This window comes from Setaria viridis, chromosome 5 (assembly GCF_005286985.2).
Source record: "Setaria viridis chromosome 5, Setaria_viridis_v4.0, whole genome shotgun sequence".
In the NCBI taxonomy this organism is placed as follows: Eukaryota; Viridiplantae; Streptophyta; class Magnoliopsida; order Poales; family Poaceae; genus Setaria; species Setaria viridis.
The window spans coordinates 43131866-43147955 of NC_048267.2; the positions used below are offsets into that span (position 1 = coordinate 43131866).

The following is a 16090-nucleotide window of genomic DNA, read 5'->3' on the forward strand; positions in this document are numbered from 1 at the left end:
TTCACGAAAAATAATATATAAGCATTTTTATTATTAACAAAATGAACTCACGCAGTAGCTCCAACTAAAACGGGTTTTATTTTTTTTCGCAACAACTAAATTAGCTCCAACTAAAACAATCATGAATATAGTAAAAATAATAAACTGTAAAGATGGCCCACAAAAAAATAACATTTTTTAACCAAGAAATACTCGTTCCTGTTTATAAATAGGCCAGACGCCGAACCCGCCCGGAGAGTACCTGCGGCGCCATCAGCCGAGCCTAACGGAGCACAGAAATGGAAGCCGTCTCCTCCACCGCCTACTTCTCCTCGCAGCCGCAGCTCCCGGCCTCCACCGCCGGCGACCCTGCGACCCCCATCGCAAGCGCCAGCAGGCTGGCGCGGCAGCCGCGCCGGAACAGCAGCTTCGTGACGGTCGAGGCGTCCTCGGGCACCGGCGGCGACGGGGTGGTCAGGACGAGGAGCCTCACGGAGGACGACCTGGAGGAGCTCAAGGGCTGCCTCGACCTCGGATTCGGCTTCGCGTACAGCGAGATCCCCGAGCTCTGCGGGACGCTGCCCGCGCTCGAGCTCTGCTATTCCATGACCCGGAGGTTCCTCGACGAGCAGAGGGAGCCGGGCCAGGAGCAGGAGACTTCGGCGACGCCTCTCCCGAATTGGAGGATCTCTGGACCTGGTAAATCATTTTTTTTCTCCCCAGGTTTTGATTTCGTGAAAAAAAAATTACTCTAGCGATGTTGTGAATGAACGAAACAGTTGTTTTGTGATTTTTTTTCCCGGAGGATTAGTGGTCAATTTTGACAATATTATAATTGAAACGACCGGTCCAATTGAGATGCTCCTGACAAAGCATACTTCATTGTGCATGAAAATACACTGTGTCAATAAATCAGGTATTCATGTTGAATTAATAGTAATTTGTTTCAAAAAATCATGCACCCCAACTCAGGGTGCAAGTATGGGCGTCAGGAAAATAAAATTGACAGTCATGAAGAGCAGTCCAGCATCTCTCTTTGTAGGGATCATCCAGATTCTTGGAACAAATATTAAGCACCTTGTCGATTGCTAAATTGGCTGGCTATCTAATTTCAATGGTCCTGGGTCTATCAACATCTTTTCTAATGAATTAAATGCTCTTCTAGCTGTTATAACAATTTGCACGGTTCAATTGATGCGTCATTTTTTAAATTCTAGGTAGAGTGCTGAATACCTCTTAATAATTTGTTAGTTAAGAACTGCAGATGTGTTGGAGGTTGGAATAAAATCTCTTTTAAGAACTGCCTTCGTCAGGCCTCGATTTTTTGGTTTTAGTAGGATACTGCGATCTTGATTTATCCTTTTTTATTTTTTATGGGTTCTTTTACATTTTGCCTTGATGACTGTAGCATTTACTCCGTAGGAGCTTTGTCATGGAGAAGAAAAACATTTTATTCTACTCATTTCATAAAAAAGGATAGGGATGATAGACTCTCCAAGATTCTACCTACTTTTTTGTTGTCGTCCATTCCATGGTTTTGGTGACATCTAAATTTGATACCAAGTGAAAGGAAAGAAAAATTTCATCATTTCCATTCATAGTGGAGCAGGAAAACGATAGTTTCATTATGGGTTACACCACAATACAGAAGCAACGAGACTGAGCATGCATTTTTGTCATTGATGTCACTTTTCTTACAAGTGCTAACTGTCTTCTCCAAGACAATCTTCACGACAAAGCAAAGCAAGACTAGGCTCCACTGAATTATGCTATCTCCTTTCCAGCACACGTTTCCTCCTCAAAAGAAGTAACGTAAATTTGAAGAAGCATTATTCTACCTTTACCAAAGGTCCATTTTTGTAAGTCGCGAAAAAGGGCTCACTTTTTTAAAAGGAAAAACAAGAAAAAACAGTGAGCCTATGTCCTTCACGAGACCTGTATATTGCTTCTTGAGTCCTGAGATTATGTTCTGTTTGTGACTGATTTCTTCTATGAAAGAGCTGTCGTTCTTTGCTGATTAGTATTGGCTCTGACAGGCGATGATCCAGAGGAAGTGAAGGCGAGGTTGAAGTATTGGGCTCAAGCAGTAGCATGCACTGTCAAGCTCTGCAGCTAATGGAGGCTGGCTAGCTGTTTTCTGGTAGAGTATGCTATGACAGGATGAACTGAAGGTTGGCTGGAAGTTGAGGAATCTGCCTGTATGGGTTTGGGATATGATACTCCTCAGGAGCTGCTTCTGCTTCGTGGCATCGAAGCAGCATGAGTGATCTCTGCTTCTGCAAAAACTTTGGAGGGGAGGAATCATGACCTTGGAATTACAGCGACGAGACTCGATGCGATTCATGGTCCGAGCTTCTACGAAAGAATCAGAAGCTTATCATTCCTCAGGGTGGTTTGCATAATGCAGCGTTTGCAAATGCAGGACCTGCTGGTTCTTTTTGCCTTTTCCGTGTAATGATCACTAGGTGCTCTAATTGTTGTTCACCTGTAATAATGTTTTTGGGTACTAATCCAAGGGTTGATTAGTTCCAATAATGCTTTGTTCTGTGCTACATGGATGTGGTCACTTCATGAACAGGTATGTAGATTATTCTGTTCTACAAAATTTACAAGAGTGCAGCAAAGTGTTTGGCTGATTTGCAAGGCTCAGTCATGTAAAATGATCTGTATGTTCAGCCTGGCTGCAAACTGATTGAAACTCTCTGAAACTATATGTTATCTAGGATGATCTGTACAATCAGTTTGACACTACATGGCGGATAGGCTTTAGTGGTGTCAAACTGAAAATGAACGTGATCTAGTGCTGGTTACACACAGATAACATAAGTAAATCGTATTTGATTCACATAGCAGTTTCTAATTGCGCCGTAGACCGACTGTTCTATCCCATGATTTTTTTTTGCGTTACGGATTACATAAAAAAAAACTGTCGGTGCCGGTCCGCACACGCAGCACACGTGCCGGGCGCACGGCTCCCAATGATTCCGAAGCTTCCATGTGGAGCCTTGACTCCATCGCGCCCGTCCAGCCCTTGTACCTGCAATTATAACTGATTCCACCCCTAACCCAGTTCGGTACGCTCACACCAGTGCCATGTCAAATACCGGGAACACCCCTCCTCTCCTCGAACACCTGGAGGGGTTGTGTGCAAATATGGCTGAAGGGTCGGGGGTAATTTTGGAGTTTCCAGCCGTTGTCGGGTTGGTCTCCACTTTGTCGTCTCAATCCTCAGCAAAGTAAGCGATCTCCTCCGCGGTGACGATGGTGGCCGGTGCCCAAGCAGAAACGGCCTTGGTAAGTTTCAGTTTGGTCCCTGACTTTTCTGTTTGTTTGAGGATGTAGTGAGCACAAGAGTCCTGCTTTTTACTAATTACTATAAATCAATTCATAAATCCTTGAAAAAGAAATCAACACAGGGCAGTTCAATTACTACAATTCAATTGATATGCTGGTTTTTTTTCCTTCTTACACAAGTAGTTCATCCTAAAAAATTGCATGATAGTAGATGCTTGCATGGTTTACTCAGCGTTGATAATTAATAGCACCTAAATTTTTCCCTAACAAGGGCAATTCTAACATGTAGCATGGATACACAATTGTAGTTGCTACCATATTTAGAAATGTATTGTCCAATCATGTGTTTTTTCTTAAGAAAAATTGGTTCACACAAATGTAGGTGTTTTTGTTGAACCATGAAAATAAAACATTTCTCTCCTCCTTTTATTCGTTCGCTCGTGTGCCTACTTCATTCCTGTGATGTTCCATATTTCTAACACATATTTTGGCTAAAAAATTAAAACTTTGAGGCTACAAGATGCAATGGTATCTGTGAAAGTTTGTAAAAGTTAAGGGCTTTTGTGGAAACTGGGATCTTACATAAAAGTCCTTCCCTCTTTTGTTCTCGTGGCATATTCCATCGGAATAATTTAATTATTTCTACATTTTCCGCTCCCCTCCTCCGCTCCCCATTGCGGCATTGCCCTCCTCCCCGTCGCGGCCTCGCCCACCGCGCCTTCGAGGAGCTTCGAATCGCGATCGCTTCGGTCCCCACGAGCTCACATGGTGGGTGCGCGCGCCAGAGGCTAGGGTTCCCAGTTTCAACATTCCCCTGGTTCGTCCCGGTTCGCTCCTGATTTTCCCGCGATTTTTTGCCGATCTTCCCTGATTTTCCTGCCGTTTTGGCGCAGCTGATTGGAACCGCAGTGTTTCGGCGAGCCTGTGGCGGTGGTGGTGGCGGAGATGAACGGGGAGGTGGAATGCAGCGTGTGCCACGCGAAGGTGCCGGTGCCGCCGGCGGTGTCCAAGGCGTACGACAGCCACCGGAGCACCGTGTCGTCGCGGCAGCGCGCGCTCAACGTGCTCCTCGTCTCCGGCGACTGCGTCCTTGCTGGCCTCCAGGTGAAGGCTGCCTCCCTTCTACATTTGGTCGGTGCGCTCAGTGTCTGTCGAATCGCCAAGTGTTGCATAGGGATTGTTGAACTGTAGCTGAGTGTGATTACAGTACGAGGAGGCGAATTGAGTGGCAAAGCGAAAACATAATGTCACAAATGTTTGTAGCCTGGTGAATTTAGTTAGCTGTACTAGAGCTTCAGGACCTATGATTGTTCTGGAACTAACGTTTGTACTAGACTGGATGCTGCAGATGGTGTTGAGGTTAGAGACCTGTTTTTTTTCTTCCTTTTCTTTTCTTAATTTAGTTTGTAAGGTCAGGTGCCCCCCCCCCCCCCCTCGCACTGCTGTTAGCAGCTATCTTAATAGCATTCGCCAAGTGCCAACTGGTAGGAGAGCATTTAATTATCGTGATCAGTACATGATATGAATCATTAATGGTGAATTCATTCCAGCCCCAATCTTAAATTGCAAGTGCTATATGTTGGATTATTGAGATGTATTACTTCTGCCTTATTATTTGTTGCAAAATCATATGGCATACGCATACTAAGCATGTTCTTTCATTTGTTGTTTGTTTGCTACGTTGTAAATTTTTTTAGTTGCTTAACACAGTTTTACCTCATTTTTCTGTAGCCTATACTAGTGTACATGTCAAAAGTGGATGGGAAATTCAAATTTAGCCCAATCAGCGTAAATTTCTTGACGGAGATTACAAAAATTATCTTTGCCATCATCATGCTATTCATCCAGGTATGCCAATCATTCCATTTTAGCACTTTGCTCTCCATGATTCATTTTCATATCCATGTGTTTAGTTGGATGCGACTGTAGTGATAACAATGGTATTTTTTTGTGTGGTAAGATGTCTTTTGTTCATGCAGTTGAGTATGCTACTAAACTAGCACATCAACGTTATGTTTAAATTTCTCACGTTTCGTTTCAGTGCTGGGTGTTGTAGACTTCTACTTTCACTGATAACTTTGGTGTCCTTAATGAGTTGGTTTTGTCCTTTGCAGGCTCGACGTCTAAAGATGGGGGACAAGCCACTTCTCACAGTGTCAACGTTTATGCAGGTAATATGACCTGTAAGTCTGAAACTATGTCATGCTTATATTTGGCTGTGGTCAACTCGTTCCCTGCCTTTAATTTTGAGAATTGATTTTTATCTTGGTAAACCCACGTGCTGGAACTGGAAGTGCATGCTAGTTCTGAAGATAATAGGATCCTGTTCCTGACTACCTGGCCATATGCTGTCATTTTGATACATCTTACTAGAAAGCTCATGCAAACTTCTACAGAAACTGTACTGTGAATTAATTTTACTACTTCCTGCAGCACATAGGTCTCCCTTCATTTGCTATAGAATATTATATACGAAGTTAGTGATCTTGTCTGCAACGCTAACCATCCTTCTTCACTGGCCAGGCTGCTCGCAACAATGTTCTTCTTGCAGTTCCTGCTTTTCTCTATGCTATCAACAACTATTTGAAGTTCATAATGCAGGTAAAGCATCGCACACCAGGATTCAGAACTTGGTGTTCTCTGGTTTTCCCCTTCTTTATCTGTCTGTAGGAGCCAATATAGTGGATTCTAAGTTCCTACAGTTGTATTAGCCTAACTTGGATCTGGTACATCTTTTCTAACTATTAGTCCTATGATTTATGCAGTTATATTTTAATCCTGCAAGCGTCAAGATGCTGAGTAATCTCAAGGTATGATACTATGGTTAATGTTAGCCTTTTCTTCAAAAATCAGGATTATTAGTAATAATATGTACACTTGAATGCCTGCAAATATGTGCATATGTTCGGGCATGGTCCAAGTCGCCCATGCTTGCATGTGCTCACATATACACTTGAGCATGCAAACTCCCTTTGGTCAGTCTGTTTTTTAAAAAATCTATTAGCCACTGCCTTGATATATGCTTCTCCTTGGTGTTCAACATCTGTTTGAAGTTTGGCCGCACACGGCACTGATCATGTACTCATGCTATATGGAATACTGACATGTGCAGGTTCTGGTAATCGCTGTGCTTCTAAAGATAATAATGAAGAGGCGATTTTCCACAATCCAGGCTAGTTTCCTCTCTATTTTCGTGTGTCTATTATTGACTACTTAAAAAGGTTATCCAAAGCCTAGTCTCTGAGTGCAATATATTTCAGTGATTTCAAGAAACTGTGTAGCTGACATCAAGCTTTTGTATATTGACAGTGGGAGGCCCTTGCCCTTTTGTTAATTGGAATATCTGTTAATCAGCTGAAATCATTGCCTGAAGGTTCTAGCGCACTAGGTCTTCCTGTTGCTGCTGGAGCCTACCTCTATACATTCTTTTTTGTAAGTTCTGATTTTCTCGTAGCTGGGATGATGTACATGTTGAAGCAGTGTAAAACTCATCTTCCATGAAGTTGGGAATACCAGTTTAATTTCTATACACTCAGATTTCTCTGCTGAGCCCTTTTCTTGCATATACAGCATTAGCATGGTATTCTGACAGTCAGTTGACTGCAGTGCAGTGTTGCATCTGCACTGAACGTTTTTTCTCGAACCATCTGCACTGAACATTAGCTGTAGCAATAATAAATTCTGCAACCATTCCACCTCTTTGTTGTCTATTTGGTCATATAATGATCGAGGTTCTTTTCTCTCCAAAACTTAAGCATGTGCGACTAAATGATTCAGAACTAGTCCTTTGGGGCGAAACAATAGGCTCTAGCCTCTAAGCACTCTTTGACTAATTTGCTAGTTTATATGCTTCACATAGAAACAATATGTGTCTTTTTGCTCATTTAGTTGACATTGAAAATTGTAAAGAGCAGAAATAAAGGCGATATATGACATTTCATACTAACTTTATTCACAATCAGGTAACAGTTCCTGCGCTGGCTTCAGTTTACAATGAAAAGGCTCTTAAAAGCCAGTTTGATACCAGTATTTACCTTCAGGTTTGTGTCCATTTATATGGTTATCTTGCTCTGACATTCTATTCTAAGCTATCTTGCTAATGCTTTTATGATCTGTGTGAAGCTACCTTTTGATTGTGATTTTTTTCTCATGTTTTCAGAACTTATTTCTGTATGGTTATGGTGCAATATTCAATTTTCTTGGGCTTGTAATCACTGCCATCATCCAAGGTAATTATTGAGAATGCATGTCTGCTTGAGAGCAACATGTTTTTGCATACTGTAATGTAAGGTGGTTTTAAACTATTCTGTTGTGCTGAGAAGAGCTGTCAACTCTTTGAATACTAGTAGTTTTTCGATGTTGTAGACTATTTTGGTTTGCCCTTGTAAGTTTGTGGTGTTCATTATTTATATATTATCCTTACAGCTTGATCTGATGTATTAGAAGTAAATATAGTGTCTAGAACGTTACATATCCAACTCTCAGATATCTAAAAGCTTCGGCTGGTTTAACCCATTTTGTTTATCTTCACTTCCATGGCCTTATTTTTCTGGGACACCGCCATTGGCCTTATTTTCTCAGAAACCCTTGTGTTTTTTTAGAAGACTGGTGACCCTTGACTCAATATCAGAATTCTGTCGAAACTGTTGCCCAAGTATTTTCTTGCATGATTAAATACTTACACTTTTGGGTTGAACTGGTTGGTGCATGCAACTCAATATGGTGCTGTAAGAAAATCAGACATTGTGTACATTTTTCAGGGCCCAGTAGCTTTAACATTCTGGAAGGACATTCAAAGGCCACAATGTTTCTTATCTGCAACAATGCTGCACAGGGCATACTGTCATCATTTTTCTTCAAGTATGCAGGTATGTTACCAGCAAAGAAAAAACTTAGTTCTTGTTCAATATGCTATTAAAATGGTACCAAATATCATACACGTATCTCTGAAAACTTGTTATAATGCATGCATGTACCCATAAAATATAGCATGCATTTTAGGAGTTGAAAGGTTGCATGTTTATTAGTGGGTTGGTCAGATTAACCTGTTTGTGGAGCACGTGGTTATGGCAATTCAGCTTGTGTGTGGGTTTGTAATCGGATCATATTCTTCTTCTTAATTCAAAACCACGTGGAAATAAAAATATTGTGCATGCACATGAATAGGCTAAATCAGTGGTATTTGCATGTTGGTTGCTACTGCTATGTACGAGTTTTTTGCAAGTAAACTGTAGTTATGTTTAAGAAAGTCGATGATGAATGCAGATACAATTTTGAAGAAGTACTCATCAACAATTGCAACTATCTTCACCGGAGTAGCCTCTGCTGTATTATTTGGACACACACTGACAATAAATTTTGTTCTTGGAATTTCAATAGTAATCATATCTATGCATCAGGTAACTTCATTTCCCCCCTGCATTGATTCAATAGTGTTGAAGTTTTCCTACTAAAATTCATTTTATTTAATATTATTTCAGTATCTTTCTAACCAAATTAAAGACGAAGTGCCTAGCAGCAAAATTGAAATGGCTGAAGCTCATGATCACAGGTTTGTCCTATCATATTGTCGATTGCACTGTAGTTGCTTAGTTGGCCGTTTGTCACAGTTTTGAAGCTCCATTCTGTCATCTACCGTTCCACATTCAGGCGACATTTCTTGTTTTCTGTTGTAGTCGTCCAAAACTCGGCACAGTCATTTAGTGGATGTTCAAATTTGTTAACAGTATAATTTGTTTTGTGATGCTCAGCAGAGTAAAGGAATCCGTTTACGTCAACGTGACTGATTCAGTGGCAAGTGAGGTAAACATCTACTGCCTGGAATTTCTGGTTCTTTCAGCGTGTAGCTAATGGTCTTTCTACCCATCATGAAGGCTAAACACCGCCATGGATCCGACGAGAGGCAGCCGCTTCTTCCTGTATGATTTTGCAGCAGAGGTTGTCCTCGTTTTCTCTGGTTTTTTTATATTGCTATAGAGTTGTGTTATAACTTTCCCACGAGTTTGCTTCCTCCATAAATTTCTTAACTCCTTATTTCTGACAGCAGGCAGTCTCCTTGACGAGAGCATCAAGCATCTGACGTATCTTAGTGGGTTTTTGACCTCTCTGAAGCCACATTGCCGCCGTGTTGTTGGGCGAGTAAGAACATGCATATTACGTGGCAGAATGATGAGCTTCATGAAAGAGTAATGGATGGATGATGCAATACTTTTAGCCTAGTGATGGTGACACTAATGTGATAGATTTATACGAGGAATAAAGTCTCGTATTTCGCCATTTTTTCCCTCTCTTGAGAGTTGAGTGGTTCTATCGAGTGATTTTTTTTTATGCGGCTCCAATGTAAATAGCGGTTAGTTTCTTGTTATGTGCGAGTTGCATGAGGTGATGTTATGGCGTGTTTGGTACACCACCCTAGCTTTGCCTATGTCTTTCGAATTGCAGCGGAACGACTTGCCTGTTACAGGATATTTATCGGATACTCTGATAGTCGGATGCGTCTCTGATATTCTGATTTACTGGCAAAAGGCAATCGCCGCGGTTCTGGTGATCCCATTTACTGTGTGTGAAAGTTCCATTGTCATTGTAGTGCTGTTCGCAAATTGCTCACGACCTCGCAAATTGCTCACGACCAAGAATAGAAGTATTTGACTCTTTTGTCCGACAGCATATGAATGTTAGTTAAAGTGTATATATTACTATATACTCCCTCCGTTCCAAATTATAAGCCATTCCAACTTTCTTGGAGAGTCAAACATTTTTATGTTTGACCAAAATTATAGAAAAAATTACAAAAGTTTATGGTACCGAATAGATATACTATGAAAATATATTTAATGAAGAAACTAATGGTACCTATTTGATACCATGAATGTTAGCACTTTATTGTATAAATTTGGTCAAACTTGAGATGCTTTGACTCTCCAAGAAAGTTGGAATGCCATAATTTGGAACGGAGGGAGTATATAGTTTGACTTTAATATTTCGAAATGTAGATCTATTTATATGGTTTGACTTTAAATCATACCGGTTGTCACGATCCCAACCGAAATGGTTTTTCCTCATTACAAGTTGATTGACGCCTATAGCTAGCAGTAGCACTACTTATTGTTTTTCAAATGGGCGCCACATGCTTTCGGCAACACCAACATCTTAAATGATGCTAGAATCTTAAGAAATCAATTAAGGCACCAATTTTCCAGTCAACATTACATGTAGCTCACTGAGCAATATATATGTCAACGAGACCACGTCAAATGACAGCCCGAAGCTATTATGAATGGATTCCAGTGACTCGTAAATTAGGCATCTACACATTCCCGTTTATATATTTGACCCAAATACAGGCATCCAATTCCTATAGCCAGCCAAAAGTGCAGGCTTGCTTCAGAATTCATGTTTCTTAAAAGATGAATATGAACATTGCCGAAAAACCGCAGATGCTTGGTTGTCACTGCAGTACCAAAGACGTCCTCCATGTAGTTGTCCGAATCCGAGAGGTGAATCGATCCATTTTGTCTATTATCCAAGCCGTTGTTCCTATCATATTTGCAGCCTAACAGATATTCCAGAGAGTAAACTGTCCAAATCAGTAAGTTACAGGCATTCTGCACGACTGCAAATCATCAAATGTAACTTCCCGGCCCATATATGTGATAAGATATCCAAGGGAAAAGAACTTACTCTGGTTAATTATATGCATCAACTGTCAACGGCAGGTGGGGGTGCAGGGGTTTGAGTCTGCTTACTTACGAGCAGTGGAGATAAAGCCTTGACCACAATGCTCATATTTGGGCGGAACTCAGCTTCGTATTGCACACACAAAGCTGCTACAGCAGCGAGCTGCATTAGGACAAAACAGTGGTATGAGGAAATGCGGAAAGAGAATAGGCTATTAGTTGTTCCAAGCTTATGCACAGCACATGCAGAGAGAGTAAGGGGGTACCTTAGCGAGTCCTTTTGCTGGATATTCACCCTTCAACCGAGGATCTACACACTGCTTCACCTTGTCTTCAGTTAATCTCGGTGTAGCCTACAGAACCAAAGAAAGGCATTCTCAGAGAACTGGTGTGAAAAATAATGTTTGCATTTCGGATTGGGTTGTGTCATGTTATTATCAAGATCATACTTATAAGATCATACAAAGTGCTATTTTATTGTCTAGCAAGTTTTGAGGCAATCATTGTGCACTCAGATGATCCTTGTAGTTTTTTTCAGACAGCAAGGAAGCACACCCTATGCAGCAGATCAACTCCTTGGGGGTAACTACAGTTGTGCTGCAGATACTTTCGGGGAGTTTTGAGAAATTCTAAGATATTTGACACATGAAGTTCAAGCTCATCATTGTGCCATTTATTGTTGCCCCAGAAAATGACAACAGTTCCAGATATGGGATTGACAGAACACATGATTATCTACTTGATGAATACCCACATTACTGTACACATTGTTTAGCTTGGACCCTCTGGACTAAAATGATTTTTTTTAAAAAACACCACATTACTATACGCATGGCCACAAACTATTGCAGCTTCACAAGAATTCATTTGACCAAATAAGGTGCCAATTGCAGCCACTAATTAAATGATTCCATCGAACCACAAAATCAAAAATGAGAAGGTAGCAAGTGAGCATTACCCAGGTTACCAGGCTCTGCTGCCCTCTAGGCATTGTATGGTCTACAGGCTTTCTACCTGTCAAAAGCTCCAAGAGAACCACTCCAAAGCTATACACATCACTTTTCTGGGTTAGCTGACCAGTCATTGCATACCTGCAAAAATTTTAGAATGTGCACAGCATTAAAGAATGTAATGCAAAACAAGTCAATTCATAGATTGATCAGACAGCAGCATCACATGAACCGAGAATCTAGAAACCAACACTGATTATCAAACTGATTACTGCTAGGTGGGGGATATTATATGGTTGCTTGTAGTTGAGGAAGTAATTGGTTGGTAGCAGGATAAAAGCCAAAATAGCACAAAAATAATCATGTGTTCCCATTACCTGAGCAGAGACTGACTATTTTTTTTTTTTTTGCTAACCTGCTTGTATGAGTGCTATGCAATTCTCCCTATGCAAATGAGGTTTAAAACGTTTATGTGTTTGCTTGGAACAAGAATGTGAAACTGGGCAGCAGCTGTCAGCCTGCCACCTGATTTGACAATAACAGTCATGAACTAGTCTAACATGGTGTGAGAGGTCTATAGCATACTTCCGAGGAACTGATCAACTGGACAAGTTACACGATCAGCTTCAGGAAGGCAGTTTTCATGTAACTTTCTAGGGTAGAACTACAGTATGAAGAAAATGAGAAGTTGAAAACTGACAACATGGTGAGCATGTGGTTTTCTATCCAGTGGACTAAGGCTGAAGGGGATAAATATTAATGTGATGTGTCAGAGAGTAAGAAGTTGAAATATTTAGAAGATAAAAAATTTTCATGTTTCTTTATGACCTAGAATGAGCTTATCTGTAGGTACAAAACTAACCTTCAACTTTAAAAATAACAAGCCACAGTTTTTTTTTCATATACAGCTTCTATTTCAACAGAACATAGTGTCCATGATTAATAAAAACAAACTAGCTTGCTTATCTATTGGAAAATTGATCAGACAACAGTACAAATACAGAGCAGGAAAGCATGACAAAAATTAAGTAGTTATTTTGAGCGAAGGATTTTTACTCTGGAGCGTGGTATCCAAAGGTTCCCAGCACACGAGTAGAATGCAACCGGGCAGCCATATCTGGAGCCTGATTTGAGAGATTGAAGTCTGCTATCTTTGCCTTGAAGTCCTCAAATAAGAGGATGTTACTAGATCTAATATCCCTGTGGACAATCGAAGGCTGAACTTTCTCGTGCAGATATTCAAGTCCTTTCGCAGCATCAACAGCAACTTTCACTCGCTGCATCCAATCAAGCGCTGGGCCAGGTTGAGCACCTTGAACTCCTTTTCTTCCTGACATTAGTTCAGCAAATGAAATTGCAAATTATCTGTTGTGGATACAGTATTCAAATAAGAGGAGTTATTGAACAAGTTATAGAGGATATGAAGAATCATACCATGTAGAACATCATGCAGAGAACCCATGGTGGCGAATTCATAGGCTACAATGCGAAGATTACGCTCTGTGCAGTAACCCAACATATCTACGAAGTTTTCATGCTTCAGCCTTGAAACCAATGAAACCTAGCATCAGAAAGTAAGTGCCATTGTCTAATTAGTAACCAACAGCACATTAGCAGAAACAAATAACCAAAGCAGAATCCCCATCATTAACAAGTAAAAGCAAAGCCAACCTGGGTCAAGAATTCAGTGGTGGGTTCATTTTCAGTAGAGTCAAGTTTCTTCACTGCCATTTTTGTTCCATTATCAAGGACGGCATAGTATACTCTCCCGTAAGAACCTTCACCTATCAAAGCCGTTGACCCAAAATCATCAGTTTTTTCTATCAGTTCATCCAAGGATAGAACAGGAATATTGATAGGGGGAGCAGCATTCTGAGGCTCGACTTTTCCAGTAGCAGAATCTTTGAATCCCTTTGTCATCCCTGAAGAAAACGATAAGATAACTTAATAACATCAAACTCTCTGCATAGTGTAGACGGTTGAGAAGTGGATTTTAGATAGAACAGTCAAGTACACTGAAACAAACGTACCGTCAGCATTGTTCGTTGTGACCTTGAATTGCCCATTTTCACGCTGATCGGATTCATCCACTTGGCAATTGCAGCAAACCCAGCGACACCACATCACTATACTTTACTGTAGTTTACACCTATTCTGCAGACCACAGATATTTTTTTATCAGGAGAACTATCACACTGTCAGGGCAAACATTCTGACATCATGCACATTAACACAGGCAATACTTAGAGAAAGCTGCTGTTCCATGACAGAGTTAACCCCCATGGCAACTTCCCGATACAGGTTCTCTTGACTTTAAGAAAAATTCCAAATTCACGCTTAGCAGTACAAATGGGGATTCTCGTAACCATATTAGATATATGAAAAACCGGCCACCAAAATAACTTCAGATAAATTCCCCAAAAATCATCTCAGATAAACCTCTACAACCAGCACCTCACTACCAGACCCTTATCATCTACGACCCCATCACACACAGCCCCGGCGACCCGCACGATCGCTCACCTCAACCGCAACCAAAATCCAAGCACGCATAGAAGCACCGAGATCCAAGTCACGATACCGGAACGAGTAAACTGACTAGCCAACCGAAGCGCGGTTCCCGAAAAACCCTCGCCTAATCACACCCGGAAGCGGCGCCCGCAATCCCCACTGCAATTACCGCCGAATCGGGCGGTTCCACCGCCCCCCGATCGCCCACATTCCGCCGGAAGGGCCGCAGAAGCTCGGGGGACGGAGGGACGTGGAGAAGGGTTCGGAGCTGGGGGTGGTACCTCGAGGGAGGGGCGAGCCGTTTGCGGTGCGGCGTCGGCGCTGCTGAGCTCGTCGTCGGCTTCGCCTCGAACGCGAGAGAGGTGCGAGGCGGAGGGCGGTGGCCGCATTTTTATAGCGTGTTCCTTTTTTTTTCCTCTGTCCTTTTTCTGAAGAGTCCTCTTAATTTTTCTGCGCGTTCGCCTAGTGCGCATCGCGCTGTACTTTGTTGCGCGGTTTTTTGGGGACGCGCCGAAGATACTGGTAGGAGCGGGCGGACGGAGTGGAACGGTCGCGCGCGTGGGCCATATTCTTAGTTTTTTTTTAACTGAAGGCCCGGCAGAGATCGCCAGACTTAGGGCATGTTTGGTAGAGCTCCAGCTTTGAAAAAATAGCTTCAAATCCATAGATCCAGCTAGCTCCACCGTAGAGCTGCTCCACCGTGGATCTAATATCTCAAAAAGCGTTTGGTACAACTCCATTCTTGTCTTTATCTCACTGGCAATTTGGGCCCATTCATCAGAATAAAAAAATATCTCCTTCCTGACGCTGTTGCACGCATGGTTGAGGTGCTGGCGGGCACGGCCTCGCCGGCGGCCTCGCGCGCACTGGCCGCCCGGCGGCCAGGCGACCTCGTGCGCGCGGGTGGGCGCGGCCGCGCCGGCGGCCAGGCGACCGGGTGCGGGGCGGTGCTCCGACGGGCGAAGCGGGGCGGCGGGCGGGCGCGGCCTCACCGGCGGCCGGGTGTGGGGCGGGGCTCCGGCGGGCGGGACGGCGCTCCGGCAGGCGGCGTGGTGGCAGGCGCGGCCCCGCCGGTGGCCAGGCGGGCGGGTGCGGGATGGGGCGCCGGCGGGCGGGACGGCGCTCGAGCGGGTGGGGCGCGCAGGCCGGCGGCGAAGCAAGACGGCGCTCCGGCGGGCGGGGCGGTGCTCCGGCGGGTACAGGGTGGCGGTCTGGCGGGCGGGGCGCGGCGGGGCTGCGGCGAGCGGGGCGCGGCCATGGCAGCACGAGAGGAAGCTGTGAAGAAATAGAATGAACCGGTCATTTTCCACTAATGAGTGGCAGTGGTGGGTAATTTCCTCCAACTCCACCAAATTTGATTTCGTGGAGCACCCCCTGAGGTGCTCCACCAAATCCATGGATCTGAGGGTAGATCCACCGTTTTCGTGGAGCAGATCCGTGGTGGAGTTGCTGGATCTAAAACCGTTTGGCTGAAAAAATCTAGAGCAGAGCTGTTTTTGAGGATCTGAAGCTGCGTGGAGCTCTACCAAACAGGCCCTTAGAGGCTATAGGCAAAAAAAAAACAAGAAGGAGAAGAACAGAAAAAAAAATAAAGAAAGGCTGCCCGGGACGTCAATACGGGTAACCACTCCACTCGCCGCGGTAGCAGAACCGTAGTCTTTATACCAACAATCACCCTCA

At 43.1% G+C, this 16090-nt stretch overlaps 3 protein-coding genes across 8 annotated transcripts; 2 read left to right on the forward strand and 1 right to left on the reverse strand.

Annotated features, from left to right (window-relative positions):
- Positions 1-232: 232 nt before the first annotated feature.
- LOC117857418 (uncharacterized) lies at positions 233-2690 on the forward strand. Its single transcript, XM_034740070.2, has 2 exons — positions 233-678; positions 2016-2690. The coding sequence occupies exons 1-2, from the start codon at positions 279-281 to the stop codon at positions 2093-2095; spliced, it is 480 nt and encodes a 159-aa protein (XP_034595961.1). The 5' UTR covers positions 233-278; the 3' UTR covers positions 2096-2690.
- Positions 2691-3888: 1198 nt separating this feature from the next.
- LOC117857417 (CMP-sialic acid transporter 3) lies at positions 3889-9771 on the forward strand. Of its 3 annotated transcripts, none has more exons than XM_034740069.2 (16): positions 3889-4090; positions 4167-4377; positions 5005-5121; positions 5388-5444; positions 5797-5874; positions 6039-6083; positions 6386-6445; positions 6583-6705; positions 7236-7313; positions 7433-7502; positions 8034-8141; positions 8539-8672; positions 8754-8824; positions 9027-9075; positions 9147-9210; positions 9317-9771. In XM_034740069.2, exons 2-15 carry the CDS (start codon positions 4219-4221, stop codon positions 9195-9197), a joined length of 1200 nt encoding a protein of 399 aa, XP_034595960.1. In that variant the 5' UTR covers positions 3889-4090; positions 4167-4218; the 3' UTR covers positions 9198-9210; positions 9317-9771. The 3 variants fall into 3 exon arrangements, with proteins under 3 accessions (XP_034595960.1, XP_034595959.1, XP_034595958.1); XM_034740068.2 differs by having other exon boundaries at positions 3890-4090; positions 9320-9771; XM_034740067.2 differs by having other exon boundaries at positions 3891-4090; positions 9024-9075; positions 9320-9771.
- A 656-nt stretch (positions 9772-10427) lies between these two features.
- Positions 10428-14851, reverse strand: LOC117858702 (PTI1-like tyrosine-protein kinase 1). Of its 4 annotated transcripts, none has more exons than XM_034741824.2 (9): positions 14692-14851; positions 13930-14053; positions 13571-13821; positions 13334-13460; positions 12956-13229; positions 11908-12040; positions 11216-11302; positions 10954-11112; positions 10428-10825 (listed from the first exon to the last, which is right to left on the reverse strand). In XM_034741824.2, the coding sequence occupies exons 2-8, from the start codon at positions 14021-14023 to the stop codon at positions 10972-10974; spliced, it is 1107 nt and encodes a 368-aa protein (XP_034597715.1). In that variant the 5' UTR covers positions 14024-14053; positions 14692-14851; the 3' UTR covers positions 10428-10825; positions 10954-10971. The 4 variants fall into 4 exon arrangements, with proteins under 4 accessions (XP_034597715.1, XP_034597716.1, XP_034597717.1 ...); XM_034741825.2 differs by having other exon boundaries at positions 10428-10849; XM_034741826.2 differs by having other exon boundaries at positions 10428-10885.
- Between the last annotated feature and the right edge of the window lie 1239 nt (positions 14852-16090).

Coding starts and splice junctions, on each gene's coding strand:
- LOC117857417 (XM_034740067.2), top strand. CDS start 4,219: ATGAACGGGGAGGTGGAATGCAGCGTGTGCCACGCGAAGGTGCCGGTG. Junction 5,122..5,387: donor TCATCATGCTATTCATCCAG/GTATGCCAATCA, acceptor TGTCCTTTGCAG/GCTCGACGTCTAAAGATGGG. Junction 7,503..8,033: donor AATCACTGCCATCATCCAAG/GTAATTATTGAG, acceptor TACATTTTTCAG/GGCCCAGTAGCTTTAACATT.
- LOC117857418 (XM_034740070.2), top strand. CDS start 279: ATGGAAGCCGTCTCCTCCACCGCCTACTTCTCCTCGCAGCCGCAGCTC. Junction 679..2,015: donor TTGGAGGATCTCTGGACCTG/GTAAATCATTTT, acceptor TGGCTCTGACAG/GCGATGATCCAGAGGAAGTG.
- LOC117858702 (XM_034741824.2), bottom strand. CDS start 14,023: ATGTGGTGTCGCTGGGTTTGCTGCAATTGCCAAGTGGATGAATCCGAT. Junction 13,461..13,570: donor CCACTGAATTCTTGACCCAG/GTTGGCTTTGCT, acceptor TTCTGATGCTAG/GTTTCATTGGTTTCAAGGCT. Junction 12,041..12,955: donor TTTGGATACCACGCTCCAGA/GTAAAAATCCTT, acceptor AAATTTTTGCAG/GTATGCAATGACTGGTCAGC.